Consider the following 15,995-nt stretch of genomic DNA (forward strand, 5'->3'; position numbering starts at 1 on the left):
TGCATTCCATGTGTGCAAATTGAAGGCACCAAGCACTCCCTGCCCTGCTTGGTGTGTTGGGGTTGGAGTAACTCTGCTGGTTCCCTCCGTCCCCTCTTCCCCAGCCCCCAGCTGAAAAACGTCAGGTGGGGGAGATCCACCAACAAGCTGCATCCCCAAAGCTAGACCCATTCCCCACGCCTGCCTCTCTCCAGGACTGGGAAGCGGTTTACAACCAAGTCGAGCAGAGTGAACTCTTAAATCATACGGACTCGAGTTCGTTCGGCAGCTGCACTTGCTGGAGCTAAGTGGGGGCAGCCTCGGACTCACACTTCCAGATGCTTCTGGGACGAGTGGGGGGAGGCCTGGCTGAGAGGAGAGGAAGTGACTTCCAATGTGTGTAAAGACTCAGACTCTCCTTGGATCAAAGAGTCAACAAAACCCATGGATGGGTAGCCAGAAACTCTGAGATGGTTAGAGGAGGTGGGGAGGGAAATGCTGTCTCCAACTGCGGGGTTCTAAATGGAGAAGAGAGGAGAGGGACACTGGATGCGGACACAGGGAGATTGCCTCTAGGGAAAGGAGTGGCGAATCGTGGCCTGTGGCCTAACCCAGCGGGCACAGGAGCTGAGCATAAGCTAGGAGGGAGCCCCAGAGAGAATCTGCGGAGCCCCGGCTTTCAGATGCCGTGGTCTCCCACATTTACCTTTGCTGGGTGGCCCATTTTGTGGATGAGAACACTGAGGCTAAGAGCAGAGAAGGCCTGGGAAGTTGAAGGGGCCAGGACTCCCTTGAAGCTTATTCTCCAAAAGTGGTGCCTTTTCAACAATTTTTAAAGGGTGACCAAACAGTAAAAGAAGCAGAAGGAAAACAGTGCCAAGAGGAACTCAGGAAGAGTGGGTACTTTTTCATAAGCGCTCACACCCTCAACCTAGAGCAAAGGCCCAGCTCCCTTCTCTCCGCAGCCCTCACCCCTCACTCACCCCGGAGGGCACCTCTTCCCAGCTCATTTATCTGCAGCTGGTCTGGCTACTCTGGGCCCAGAGGTCCCAGTCCCCACATCTGACTAAGCCCCACCTCCCTCTCCCCTCCAGGTCTGCTGGCAGAAAAGGACAGTAATTACTGTCTCTGCAGGACACCCTGCAACCTGACCCGCTACAACAAAGAGCTCTCCATGGTGAAGATCCCCAGCAAGACATCAGCCAAGTACCTCGAGAAGAAATTTAACAAATCAGAAAAATATATCTCGTAAGCACAGGGTGCATGTGGACAGGGGAGTTGGGGGGAATATGAAGACAAAGATGATTAACACGCAGCCCCTGCCTTTAAGGAGCTTATAGTCTTGCAGGGTGACAAGTAGACAGCTGAATGCGACAAAGGCTGGTACAGGCAGTAGGGATACAGGGAGATGGTTGACTGCACCTTGCATGGAGATGCGGTCAAGGAAAGCTCCAGAGGTTTTTAAAAATGATGCATAGGAGTTTTCCAGGCAGGCTTTGCACATTCTGTTCCCTCTTCCCAGAATGCTTTTCCTCTCACTCTTCACCTGACTGGTCCCTTGTTGTGCAGGTCTTCATTTAAATGTCATCTCCTCAGACAGCTGAATTAGAACCCCTCCTATTATTTTTTTTCTCGAAGCTCTTACGTTTTTCTTTATAACACTCACTGTGTAATTCTAGATTCACATGTGTGTTTCCTTTTTATTACCTGCTTGCCTCACTAAATTGAAAGCTCCCTGAGGGCAGGAATTTTCCTTTTTTGTTCTCTGCTGTGGAGTGCCTAGCACATGGTTGGTGCTCAAAAAATGTCTTTTAACAGAATAAATGAATGAAAGACACCCAAAGAGGGTGTCACAGGCAGAGCTCAGCAGAGGGAAGCAACACTGGACACAAAAGAATTGCAAGGAAAGCTGGGTGGGACCAGCGGCTGTGTCTGAGCAACAGGGTGCTGTCGGCTGAGCTGGGTGTGAGGAGGAGGTGGGGGTGCTGGGCGGGGAGTGGACTTTATCCTAAGAGCCTCAGGTAGGTGAGTGACAGGCTCAGATTTGTGTTTTAGACCACTGCTCTTCAATAGAACATTCTGCAATGAGATGTTCTGTATTTGTGATGTCCAGCATGGTAACCACGAGCCACATGTAGCTACTGAGCATTTTAAACATACCTTGAGTGACTCGGAAACTGAATTGTAATTTTATTTCATTTGAATTACTTTAGCAGTTTTAGAATGATCCTTTGGGCAGCAGTTTAGAAGATAGATGGGAAGCCAGATGGGCAGAAAGGAGCTTGTTAGGAGGTAGTTGCCATAAACCAGGCAAGAGATGGTGGCACTTGGGCGCCTCGGAGAGCCCTGCATGGAGAGAGGAGGGTTTGCTCCTCTCTCTCCAGCCACTCCCTCTTGCCAACACAGTCACCAGAGCCCATCCTGGGATTGATATCTGCAAAGCTGACTGCTCTTTTTCGGTGGGTTGGGCACCAGGCATTAAGGGCATTGTGAGCAGCATTGAAGGAGATGGGGAATTGTAGGAGGCGCCAGGTCCCACTGCTGAGCAGACATTCTGCAGGCAGCGACTCCTCCTGCCAAGATGTATCTCATTAACGCATCTGCCTAGAGGAAAAGAAGGGAACCAAGGTACTTCTGCCAGAAAACCCCCAAGCCAGATATAGGTTTGTGCCCTCAAAAGCCACTCGGGCTCTGGCAGCTCATTGGCAATGCCAGGCTGGGGCCTCCCACTGGGAGAACCTTGTTGTAAATCCCAGTGGGAACTGGGGGGACTCTCGGGAGTGGGCAGGGAGGTCAGCTGAGGCAGGCAAGCCTCGATGAGAGAGTCCTGAGCTCACTTGCAGGTAAGGACCCAGGCAGATCCTTTGGGGGCCCATGAACCTGGAGGCCAGGCAGCACTCCTGGAAAGCGTGCAGAGGGAGGGAGAGAAGTAAGAAGCAAAGGGGGACAGCTGATATGTGCCCCCAGTCCTGTGAGGAGCACGGGTTTCAAGGCCCTGCTCTGCCACTGATCAGCTCAAACCCTGTGTCAGCTGTTTCGCTTCCTGGGGCCTCAGTTTCTCCATCTGGCCAAGGGAGAGCTGTGTTAGATGATCCCGTGGATCCTGGTGGTTCCACCCATGCATGGTACAAACATTCCCCCTGCAGAGAGAACATCCTTGTCTTGGATATATTTTTTGAAGCTCTCAATTATGAGACGATTGAACAGAAGAAGGCGTATGAAGTCGCTGCCTTACTTGGTAAGTTGGAGCGTCTATTGCACAGATTTCCATCTCTTCCAGGAGGTGGGAGGGAGAGGGTGGCGGGCTGGCAGCAGGCAGGCGGGTTGCTATACACGCCTTCTGACAAGCCCAGCCTTTATGCTCAGGCACTTCCCTCCATCCTTGCACTACTCCTGTCCCAGAACTGGAAGAGCTCCCGTGTGCTGCAGGCTTTAGGCCAGTTCATGCTGCACTCTCTGTCTCAGTTTCCCCATCAACACATTGAGGCAGGTGGGCTGAAGGTCTCCCAGGGCCTTTCCAGAGCTGCCCTCTTGGATTTGGAGGCCTTCTGCCCCCAGGTTGGAGTCAGAGCCTTGGGGCCTGGCTGGAAGAAAGAGCGATAAGATGCAGGGAAGGCGGAGCTGTGGGTGGTCCCAGGCCAGGGACACAGCGAGGGCCCCCAGTAGCACCCCCACCTGGAAGGCCAGGTGCCCCCCTGGACTGAGTCCTTTATTAAACACAAAAGAAAGTCCACTCATCCCCAAATATCTACAAACCTGACTGCCACCCCACACAAGTTCCCCTGGCCCCATAGGCATATGATGGAAGCAGGGAGTCCATTTCAACCTTGCCTCAGTCCAATGCACAATTCACAAGACCCCTGAGGGCAGACAGCTAGAAGACCTGCTCCTTGGGCCCTCCTCCCAGCTTCCACTCACTCTCAGGAAAGGACCTGCTCCCAGCCAGTGTGGCTTAGTTGTTGAGGATCAACCCAGGCACCAAGAGGTCACCAGTTCGATTCCCAGTCAGGGCACATGCCAAGTTTCAAGCTTGATCACCAGTAGGGAGCATGCAGGAGGCAGCCAGTGTTTCTAACTCTCTATCTCTCTCCCTCTCTCTCTAAAATCAATAAAAACATATTTTAAAAAAAAAATTATTTAAAAAAATAAAAAGAAAGATCTGCAAGTAAAAATAGCTGTTGTTGCCTCTGTGAGCTGAATTGGGCTGGGGGAGGGGACCTAGACACCTTCTACCTGCAAGTATAAAAGAAATCAACTGTGAGAATGTAGGCCAGTGGCTTCTCCACACTGGCCCTCAGGTCTCTCATGTGTAAAATGGGTCTAATAAAACCCACTTTATGTGTTGGTTGTGATGGTTAAATGTGGTAAAGCCCCAGCTCACAGAAAGTCCATTAATAGTCATTCCTAGTACCTGGACAGTCTTCATGCCAGAGACCAGGACCCAGCTGGTGTTTCCAGGTGCCAGCGGGCCTTTCTGCACCTCTCCCAGGAGGCTAGGGGCTGGGCCACAGCTGGGTCCTAGCTGGATCGCTGTCACTTGGGCCTCTGAGACCCTTGTGGCCAAAGAGGCTGAGCCTAGAGACTTGTGCCCTGGTCCCGAGGTAGAGGTCATGCACCAGAGATGTGGGCCCCTCCCCTGCCCTCGCCACCTTCATTTCCTAAAGGGGGCTCAGGACATGCCTCCTCCCCATTCCCACATAAGCTCACAGTGTCTCTCTCTCTCTCTCTCTCTCTCTCTCTCTCTCATACACACACACACACACACACACACAGCTAGGGGGGCCTGAGCTCTGCATCTGTCAGGAGGGACAGCTCGTTTCCCCATCAGCTATGAGGATGAGAATCCCCAGCATTTTGTTCCTTCCCACCTGGAGTAACCACTGAGAAAAGCATCCGGCATCTGTAGCTTCGTGGTGGGAGTGTGTGCCCTTGTGAACCTCAGCCACCGGGGCTTCAGGCCCTCTCTCACTGCCACAGGGCCCGCACCCACACCTCACCGCACACGGCCCCCAGCGGCTGCACAGACCCACCTGCACTCCATTGCAGGCCTGCGGACTCACACTCATTACAACTGCTTATGCACACAAACACACATCGGCACATGCTCACTCATGCTCCACACTCAGGCACACTGTGCCCACCTCCACAAAGCCACACACACTTAGACATAGACAGCCACCTACACAAAGCTGTCAACAGCCAGATGTATTGCCTATTTCTATACAAACACGTGCGCACCCAGCACCCTGGCACATACCCCCTGCACTCAGTCACACTTCATGCACATACAAACACACAGTCGCACCCTGTGAGCACACACATAAGTGCACACTGCCCGACACACTTCCATTAAGGACATTAGAGTGAGCGGTGAGGGAGGAAAGGAAGGAAGGGAGGCTTTTGAGCTCAGCACCAAGTCCCGCCAGGAAGCACACCCTCCCCGCAATCTCGGCTTGTTCAGGATGTGGTTGTTGGGCTCCTCCCAGTTATCATCAGGGTAGGAGTGGGCAGATGTACCCATCAGGAAATTCCAGACCAGAGGTCATCCTGGAATCTCCAGGACTGTATGCCCACCCCCAACAGCACCCCCACTCCCAGCACTCTCCCCAGCCCAGTCTTAGAGATTACAACTGGGAAGGACGTCACAGATCACCTCCTCCAACCCCTCCCAACCACCTTCGCCACCAAGGGTCCTTTGAAGGCAATGCTACTGAGAAGATCAGGGCTCATCAAAACCACACAGCAAGCTGGTGGCCACTCCGAGCTCAGAGCCCCGGAGAGCAATGAGGAAAAGCACCTTGGGCTTCTGGGGGATCATAACTCCTTGGAAAATCAGCTAATATCTTCTCAAATATGAACTCTTCCACTGCAAGTGCCCAGGGGCACATAATAGGGTTTTCATCCATTTTGGGAGGTCTCCAACCATCTGAAGCTCCCACAGGAGAGTGGTTTTCAAACTCTGGTGGGCAGAGGACCACCTGGAGAGCACATAAATCCTGACTTCCAGACCCCAACCCCAGAGATTCTGATTTTGTAGCCTAGAGTAGGTCCAGGCCTCTGTACCGATTACAAGTCTCCCAGGAGTTTGATGCAGGGAGGTCTGATGATCATTCTAGAATAACTTTGGTCAAGGGGGTCGATTCATCCCAGGGTAAGAACCTCTGCTCTAGAAAGAGACCAAATTGAACATTTACCTTTGGGTAAGGGAGATAGAAGATGCTTCCAATGGCCTTATCCCAAAGGTGAGAGATGCCCCAAGGTGGCCCTGAAGGCCGTGTCATGATTAAAGGCAGGGGGAGGCCTCTTGTGACACTGCTCCCAACACTCCCACCCAGGGCACCTGGCACGTTTCTCAGGCTAGACTGTGCCTTTGCCCAGGGCAAGGATCACACATGTCTTATCTCTGTACCTAGTCCAGAGCCAAAGCAGGGCCCAGTGAGTGTGGTTTCTAACGTAATTGGCAAGCCCATTAGTCTATGAGGTCTATTCTAGAACCCTCCAATAAGCACTCAGGTTATTTGTCATCCTCACTAGGTGCTGCACACTGTCAGCTCTGAGAGCTGTGCCTCGAGGGAGGGACTTGTCAAAGGCCTGGCCTTCCAGTTTCAAGTCCAGGCTCCCCATGGTGGGAGAACCACTCAGAAGGTCTGGTGTCTGAGTTCTGAGTCTGTTCGCCCTTCCTGGAAGTGCGAGTGAAGCCAAACCTTTGGTCTTTTCTGTCTCTCTCCAGGTGATATTGGTGGCCAGATGGGATTGTTTATTGGTGCTAGTATCCTCACAATACTAGAGCTCTTTGATTATATTTATGAGGTAAGATTTGGAATTAGTCATGGGGAAATGACTACATGCGAGTCCTGGTGCTCGTCGGCCTTCCCACCCACATGTCCCCAGACCCAGCTGGCCCCAAGGACTCGGAATCCCTCGGGCACACCAGCTCTGCACAGGCCCCAGGCAAACAGGGTCTGCCTCCCAGGGAGGGCTGCCAATGGCCAAAGCTCAGTCACTGGGAACCACGGTGGGGCTGGAGGGCCCCTGCGACCAGGCTTCCCGGGAGCCCCACCCCATGCCTTTCAGCATGGTGACCTCCTTCCCCAAGCCCAAACCACATCCCATGGCCAGATTTTATTCTGCTTTGTTTATTAATTTTGTGAGAAGCTATATAAAGTCATGGAAATTGAATCACACTAGGTAACATAGTTAATAACTTCCCTTTACTGCTTAGAAAAAATTGTTACGAACTCCAGTGTGCCCTGATCATATGAACTGTGGAGTTAACAGGCTTAGAAAGTGATTGCAAACTTGTCCCCCAGGCCCAGCCTCAGAAAGGGGCCCAGGCTGCTCCTGAGGACAGATGGGGGGCCAGCCACGCAGGCACGTGCCACTTAATCACACTCTCCACCCACGAGGGAGGGTGGTTCACACTGCGAGACAGGGCCCTCCTGTGCCCTCTTCCAAACTCTAGCTCTTGCACCAAAATCCCTTGGCCGCCCAAAGATTGGGCAGAGGCTCCTGCCAGGCTGGGCTCCTGCCACGGTTTGTCCAGCCACAGCCCAGGCAACTGCTGCCACTTTGCTTCCCCCGCTGAGCCGAGCGCAGGGAGGTCTCTCTACCTCCGCACATACCCCAGCGTGACACTCCCTTCCTGCCTTTCCTGCAGCTGATCAAAGAGAAACTATTAGACCTGCTTGGCAAAGAAGAAGATGAAGGGAGCCACGACGAGAACGTGGTAAGGGCCGTCTGTGGGTTGTAGGTCCACTTGCTCCTCTGGCCTATACAGGGGACATGAAACCAGGTTCGGGGGCCAGAGCAGGAGGGGAGGGCCTCACCGCACACCTTCCCATGGCTCGTGACACCCTGCCTGTCAGCTCCCAGATCCAAGACTAAGCCCTGAGCCTCTGTCTGAGACCCATCCCAAAGCCTAGTAGTGAGGTACCGATGCAGTGGATGCCAGGAGATGCTTCCAAGGGTTGGTCCTGCCTGGCCCAGTCCAGTTCCTCCCAGGCCAGGGCTCTACTCCCATTTCATGGCTTTGGGAGAGGGAGACATGTTCTGTGGAGGTCTGTTCCCTTAGGCCCTGGGTGGCAGAATGCAAGCAGGGACGTCCCTGGAACTCTGCTCCATTTGAAGGGGACAGAGGGCGTGGGGCCCGGTGAAGCTTGGAGCAGCAACATACCCATACCCACGGCCTCCTGTTCACCTGCACGTGGTCAGACTCTGCTCCGGGACCTAAAAGGCCATGTCATTTTAGCTGGGCAGTCACCCAGGGAAGGGTCGATATTTACCTCATTTTGTATTGGAGGCTGGTGGGGTCGACAGGCCAAGGTCACGGAGCTGGGGGTGTCAGACCTGGACACAGAGCTCCCCTAACCACTGTCCTGCTCTGCCTCTCTTTCCTAGAGCCAGAGAGGCAGCCCCTCTCATGGCCGTCCATTCTCCTTCCCAAGCTCAGGCCTCTCCTGGGCTCAGGCTCAGCCGTCTGGGGCAGGTATCGCTGGCTCCCAGTTCTGTTCCAGACACCATTTCTCCACCCTTCTCCCAGGCTCAGAATCTCCCCTTGGTTCTCTCAGGCTCCTGCCACCTCTGTGTGAACAGGAGACAGCTGCTGTTGAGGAGGGCAGAGTGGAAGGGCCCAGGCTCAGTACTGAGCTGACCTGGCTGGATCCCAGGTCCCTGCTTCTTAGCTGTGGGCCTGGGGACAAGTACTTATCTCCCTGAGCATCTGCCTCATCACAGGTGGAAGGACCTGGAGATGAAAGGCACTGGGGGGGGGGGGGGGGGGGAGTCATTCAGATGAAGTGAGACCAGCCTGTGAAGCAATCAGCAGGCCTAGTTTATAGTAAGAGCTCGGCAAGTGCAGCTTCCCACCAGCACCTTTCCTTTTGCCTTCGGAATGTCTCAGTTCCAGCCCCCCATCCCTTCCCTCTCCCCCACTCTCTCCCTTATTGAATCTCTCCAAATTCTTGGCACAGCCTCCTGGCTAGTCTCTCTGCTCCCATCCCTCCCAGCCTCCCACCCACAGCAGCCAAGACAGCCTGGGAATCTGCCTAAAGACTCACAGCCATCTCAGCCACACCCTGCTCAGGGACCCAGGAGGACTTTTTCCTGTGGCCAGACTAACCCTAAAGGTCATTTGGGCAGCTGTGACCAGCTCTGGTTCTGGCTGTCGGAGGCCTCTGCCCCTGCAGCTTGGCCTCAGCAATCGGCACCCCTGCCCCAGGCCTAGCCACAAGCTACACCTCCTCACCCCAGATAGGCCCCAAAGGAGGCCCCCAAGGTCAAGGTTAGGATAGGTTATCCAGCCCCAAAGCTACACATCACTCAGATGTAGCTTCAAGTGGCACATCAGGGGGCCTCTAGGAGAGAAGGTCAAACCCCATCACCAGAGCCCTCTCCCCTCCCCGGGGGGCACCTAGGTGGGCAATGGCAAGGATTCTGAAGGCAGTGAGGTCCCTCAACCTCACGCCTGAGATGGCAAACAGGTGCCTGGGATGCCTGAGGCAGGAGCAGCAGTGCCCCAGGGAGCCCACAGTGAGGAACACTGTCCCCAACGCTGCCAGGGGCACCCAAGGAATTTTTGAATGAAAATAAACACTGCCTTCCCTTCTCTCCAGAGCACCTGTGACACAATGCCAAACCACTCTGAAACCATCAGCCACACTGTGAACGTGCCCCTGCAGACAGCCCTGGGGACCTTGGAGGAGATCGCCTGCTGACAGCCCTCGGACCACTCGGCACCCCCCAAACAGACCTTGAGGCCCAAGACCCAGGACAGGGGACAGCCGACTCAGGCGGGATGGCCCCTGGTGACAGAAAGAAGCAAGAGCCCCCTATGCACACATAGCAAACTCTCTGCCAAGCCTCGCTACAGCCGCGTGGGGCACGACGCGTCCTCGGGCCGCCGTGAGTCCCTCTTAGGAGAAACGAGTCACACTCTGGAACTGCCCCAGAACCCATCTGCCATCACATCTCACTGCCAGACGTATACAGCACCTGCATGCTCAGACTCCTCATGGCGCCACCTCCAAGTCTGTCTCTGTCCGTGACACTCCTCCACGCGGTTTCCACGCAGTGGGACCAGGTTCTAGCCCCAAAGTCACCATGAGGCCAGGCTGGAATCACAGCTGCACAATCAAGGGAAACCGCAGAGCTGTCAACTCCGTCTGTCCTTGTGTGGTTCCTAAAGGTCCTTAACCTGCCCGCCAACCCCTCCCCACCCCAGTTGGCCCACCGGTGCCGGGCCCACGCGCCTCCCACTCCTGCGCCTGTGCTGGAGGAGCGGTGGCCTGGTGACTCCAGCCCACGTCCACGGCGCCCTCGGCGCTCTGCCCTCCCCCGACCTGGCTTGTACAGTCTGATTCTGTCTTTGGGGGGCTTTTACTGTCTGTCAGAGGTCCATTTTGTTTTGTTTTCTGATTTTGGGTTTGATGTTCTGAGTTTGGTTTGCTTTTCCCATTTTCTCTTGCGTTTATTTATTCGTGCTTCCAGTCACGGTCACATTAAAAGCTGGTCTTGTGGAAGTGGCTCAGCGGCGTCTGCCTCTCCCCCACCCTCAGGCCTCTCTCCCCGAGCGCTCAGGAAAGGGCCAGACCTTCCAGGTCGAAAACCACAGATTATGTGAAGTTTTATGCAACAACACTTACCTTTACAGATTGTGTACATGCTGGATTCTACTGGAAATCTTTAAAAACTACTGATTGTGACCTTGTAAATCACTTCACGACCCATGGACAGGTCAAAGCCCAGGGTCTGAGTGACGCGCCCTGGACCATGCCATGAAGAGGGGGAGGCAGAGAACCTGCCCAGCCCTGAAAACCATAGAGGAGGCCTTCACGCCCCTCTGCTCTCTACCTTCTGTCCTGACTCCTCCTCGCCCCATCAGTGCAGTTGGCTGGACACAGGCCCAGTGTGGCCTCCCTCCCACACATCAGCCTTCTGGGACCCTCTCTGCACCTCACCTCTTCACCCGTCACACAGGCCTGAAGAGGTCACATTTGCATCCTGTCTCGCTCCTCACGGCACCTCAGAGGTTGTCCAGGTGGGAAAGGAGGTGGGAGGTGCCTTTGGTGGGGAGGGGGCCTGCTCTGCCCAGCCCCACTGTGGCAAAGAGAGCTTCCTGTTCAGGCAGAATCCTTGTTCTCAAGCCATATGCTAATTCCATGGGGACAGTTCCTTCCCACACGGCTCCCAATTCAAAGTTGTCCCCAGCCCGGGAAGAAAGGTCAGCTGTGGTGTGTGCCTTCAGCTCATGTGCAGATGCACAAAAGCACCGGCCAGACCAGAGATCCCCGTCTCTCGTCCCTGCTCTGCCATGCATGCTGGCTCTCCCCCCCCCCAACCCACTCACACAAGGGAAAGGTATTTCCCCCATGTGACCAATTGAAAAAGCCCAGGCAGGAGTCAGGAGTTAGGAGGCCAGTCCCATGCCTTCTTCTCTCAGGAGCTGACTGACCAGGGATGAGACCCTACACCTCTCTGGGCTCAGTTCCTTCAGTTTGAGGATGAAGGTAATACCTGACCTGTGTCTCTGCAGATGACCCCTAGAGGCCCCTCCACACTTGGGGTGCCACGACAGCAACCCTCCCTGCCCCAGGGGACAAGTCAGACCAGCCTCACGCTTGCAGCCCACAATACCGGGGCCACCAGAAGACAGTTGAGACAGAATGTGCCTGTGACGTCTCCTCTCAGCTGAGGTTGTCCATGGCTGTTGGCAAAGCTGGGTTTGAATTCTTAAAAACAGTGTAAAGTTGAGGGAAGGGGCCCTGGGTTGGTTTTCTATTCCTCCATGACGAATTATGACAAATTTAGCTGCTTAAAACAACACATATATATTATCTGACAGTTCTGGAGGTCAGAAATCTGACACTGGTCTCACTGGGCTAAATCTAGGCGTCAGGAGGGCTGGGTTCCCTCTGGAAGCTCTAAGGGAGAAACCCTTTCCTCACCTTTTCCAGGTTCAGGAGGCCCCCACGTCCCTCCCCTCAGGGCCTCTTCCTCCGTTCAATGCCACCAATGACAGGCCAGTTCTCACTCACACAACAGCAATGTCAGTAGCCACTGCTCCCTCCAACTCAGCCTCTCCTGCTTCCCTCTTTAATTGGTCAAGACCCTGTGATGAGACTGGGCCAACAAATAACCCAGGATAACCTCCCACCTCAAGGTGATTAACTCAGTCTCCTCTTCAAAGCCTAGTTTACCAGGTAAAGTAACATATTCACAGGTTGCAGGGTCACGGTGAAGACAACTTTGGGGACCATTGTTATCTTGCTATAGAGCCCTTTGGACCCTATAGCCTACTGTCTGCATTTCCAAATGAGCAGCCCCAAAAGGGGAGGGAAGGGGTTGCCTAGAGTCACCCAGTAAGTTAGTGGCAGTGCCAGTGGTGTGCCCCTGGGCCCCCAAGCTCACACTTCCATTTGTAAACCCACTTAAAGCAAGAACGACTGAGAATGATTGTTTTTCCAGACTCTGCCAGGGCATTGAAATCCCTCTCCTGAGACAAAGTCACTTCTCACTGCTTCAGGCTGGAAAATGCCTTGCTGGTGCCTAGATGGTCAGATTCAGAGGAGCAGAGAGTGTCCTCAGGTGCTCCCATCAGGGACAGGAGCCAAATGAGATGTCTCTTCAGTGAGTTTGGAGACTATCAGATGCTCTGCCTTGCCCCAGTTTAAGAGTTTCATAAATTTTTTAAAACCTATAGGTTAAGTTGCAATTCAAAGTGCTTCATTGGATTTCTGGCTTCCTTTTTATAAACACACACACACGCACACACACACAAACCACTTCAGATCAATTGAGATGGAGCAAAGAATATTCTAATGGGTTTGCATTGCTTCTGGCCTCACATAGTCATGTGCTCCTTCCGATTTGGGGATTCTGGCTTCATTCACCTGGGAGCAGGTCTACAAACTTAACCTGTTTAAAAGGGAGAAAGAAAAAAAAAGCAGGAGAGCAAATCAATAGCCAGCTATTGATTATGATTGATTGGTTGTGAACCAAAGACCTAGCTGTCTGCCTAAATTCCTGGGAAGGGTGGGTTTTTTATTACCATCATTTCAGACAATAGCCATGTGTGTAAGCATTTCCTTAGTGAGACCTGGAGAGGTTTGTAGACAGAGGAGACATGGGGATATGTCACATTTTCAGAGTGACCCAAGTGGCGATACAAAGGCCAGGAGTCTAGACAAATCACAAACCCGAAACACAAGGTTGAATTGTCAGTAACCACAAGGGGTGAGCTCAATCAATCAATTAATCAATCAATAAAATAAAAGCACATGACCTGAGGAACAGAAGCAGTGGGGTCTGCTGCAGTGAGGGAGGGAAAGGACTCAGCACTTCATGAGCAGCCTTCCCAGGATGGAGCTGGCTGCCTACATACTGTGACTTTGTTCTTTTAGCAGAGAGAGGCCAGAGTTCTTTCATGTTCCCCTTTCCAGCTTGCAGCTATTTTTTTTTTATTGATTGATTTATTTTGGAGAGAGAGACATCGGTTTGTTTTTCAACTTATTTATGCATTCATTGGTTGATTCTCATATGTGTCCTGACCAGTGATCGGATCCACAACCTTGGCATATCCAACGGCACTCTAACCGCTATTTTTGTAAGAGACCATGAACATGCTTAGTGAAAAGGGTCCCCAGAGGGTGTCTGGAGAAAGGTGCCTGGTGAGCTGGAAAGGAACAGCTTTGGTAGGTAGCTCTTCCCCAGGTAAAGCTCGGCTCAGCCTGAGAGGCCCAAAGAGAGACCTGGGAGCTCTTCCTTCGCAAACTCAGAGATTTCAATTCGATTGTGAGAACTGAACTCAGTGCAGAGGTAAGAACCTCCAGAAAGCACTAGTGAGTGTGTTCCCCATTACCGAGAAGCAAGGGAGGCTCCAAAGGCCAAGGAATTGGTTTCCACAGGGGAGTTTTGCCAGCCCAGATCCACATGTAGTCAGGCAGACCCTGAGCTGCAGAGAACAAGCTCCCTGGCCCAGCTGGGAAGGCAGCAGGGCAATAAAGGAGAGGAAACACGTGAAGGACACAGATTCCCCACTCTTGCCACTCCTACTGGACATCTGCCCAGTATGTGCTGGGCACCTGCCCTCAAGGAATCCATCATTTGAGCAGGAGATACTGACAAGTCAACAGACGACTAGGAGAGATGAATCTGAGTTTTGGAGTGGAAGGAGAGTGAGAGAGCAAACTATGCACAGCCTGGCGCATGGGGGGGGGGGGGGAAGTGGAGAGGATATAGTCCAGGGACTGCACATAGATACAGGAGACCCAAGCATGGAAGTCAAAGGGGAGTGTCCAAAATGACCACTGAGAGCTAGGCAGGTGCCAAAGGATGAAAGGCCAGTTCAACACGCTGAGGGTACCTCATAGCTACAGTCCTCAAGGTCCTTCTTCTGATGTCCAAGTGTCTAAGGAAATATTTCCCAAGCCAAAGGCTGATTTAGCTAATGGCTTTCTCCCCATGCATTTGAGATTCCTGACGCACTGAATCACTTTGAGCACGCATTTGTGTTTTCTTAAGACAAATAGGTAGAGCATGCCTGAGGCCATGTGTCCCTGGGGACCACAATGCAGGTGAGTGGACACCACCTACCTGAGGTCAAGTGAGAGGAGGAGAGCCTCTTATTAATCCAATTTAACATTCAGTGAAACCTATGCCCACAGGCTTTGTAGAAACATATGGTTGGCAAAGGTTTTGGACAGAGAGTCAAAAAACTGTATTTCTAACCCATTTCTGCGGTAAACTGACCATATACCTCTGGACAATCCGCTCCATTTTTCTGAGACTAAGTTTCCTCCTCTATAAAAGGAGAAGGGATGGAAAATGGAGAACAAATCTCCCTAGTGGGTCAACTCTAACAGCCCATGAGTCTCAGTTGAGAATGGTGTCAGCTGTCTCTGCAGGTATTTAATTCACTGCTTAGAACCTCTATTTCCCATCTCTATGCTGGAGATCAGGATGCCTAGTTCTCAGGATAATTATGAGATCGAGTGGGTTAAGGTCTATATTTTCTATCTTCTCTTGATTTCTTTTTTCTTCCTGTAAAACATTGATTCTTGATCTTACTTGAATCACTTGTTTGTATTAAAAACAAGGTGAAAGTTGTGAACTTTCTTCCCAGAAAAAACAATGCACATGGTCACATAGACAGACATAAGATTTGCCCACCATTTGAGAAGGGTTATGGAGCCCCAGACCCTGTGTGTGATCCCCAAGGGGGCACAGATGCTCTGCAAAGCCACCTGGTGCAGAAAGTGTTAACCCCTCGTCCAGAAGAACATCCCAGAACTACACCGAGCAACCAACAATTCTTCCCCTAAAATGCCATAATGGCTGCCAATTTTCAATTTACAGGAGGGGGGGTGACAGGCAGGATTTGATCAGTTTCAAGGTCTCTCTCCCATCATTTTTAAACCTCTGGCACCTGCGGCAGCTTGTGCACGGAGTGAGTTCTCACAGAGGGAGCAATGAATGAATGAGCAGAAAATGGATATGAACAGAGAACCTGGGAGCCATGATTTCATAAAATTATCTTGTGCACGTGGCGATTTGGAGGGCTGAGGCGGCCTGCCGACAGAGCAACTGCAGCCTCACTGTGCAGACATCCCTGTGGCCTGGTTCTCAAGGAATGAGCTCAGCCAGTGCACTGCAGGGGGAAATGCACGCGAAACATGCTCTGGCTGCCACGGAGCCCGGACATGCCCCACTGTGAACGTCCCATTCATTTCTGAGCAGCACTGCAATGACGGTTTTGTTTAAAAAAACAAACCGCCTCCTGATACTGGCTGTGAGTGATGCCTTGGGGTGGGGAAGTTCACCGTCTAGCCTCCTTGAAGCTGGTCTTCACTCCATGTCTCTGAAGGAAGTGGCTCATTGGCTACATTACCACCATTATGGGCCATTTGTCTTTAGTGTGATTCAGACATTGGGGCTTCCTTTCAAAAGGATTTACATCCCAGTTAAAGAGGCCCAACACAAAGTGATTGGTGGGCAATTAAAAATACCCAGCTCAACTCACT

General features: G+C 52.6%; 1 protein-coding gene across 2 annotated transcripts in view; it reads left to right on the plus strand.

Moving 5' to 3' along the window:
• ASIC2 (acid sensing ion channel subunit 2) overlaps positions 1-10,501 on the plus strand; it is a gene marked incomplete at its 5' end in the record, with an annotated part of 830,294 nt that extends 819,793 nt beyond the window's left edge. Inside the window, 5 exons of one of the 2 annotated variants that reach the window (XM_081162532.1) lie at positions 1,074-1,227; positions 3,126-3,217; positions 6,710-6,789; positions 7,637-7,705; positions 9,591-10,501. In XM_081162532.1, coding sequence (XP_081018658.1) covers positions 1,074-1,227; positions 3,126-3,217; positions 6,710-6,789; positions 7,637-7,705; positions 9,591-9,692 — 497 coding nt within the window. In that variant the 3' untranslated portion in view covers positions 9,693-10,501. The remainder of the gene's footprint in view (positions 1-1,073; positions 1,228-3,125; positions 3,218-6,709; positions 6,790-7,636; positions 7,706-9,590) is intronic. The other variant, XM_081162531.1, reaches the window with a different exon arrangement.
• Between the last annotated feature and the right edge of the window lie 5,494 nt (positions 10,502-15,995).

The sequence above is a fragment of the Miniopterus schreibersii genome (assembly GCF_964146895.1).
Source record: "Miniopterus schreibersii genome assembly, chromosome: 16".
Lineage (NCBI taxonomy): Eukaryota > Metazoa > Chordata > Mammalia > Chiroptera > Miniopteridae > Miniopterus > Miniopterus schreibersii.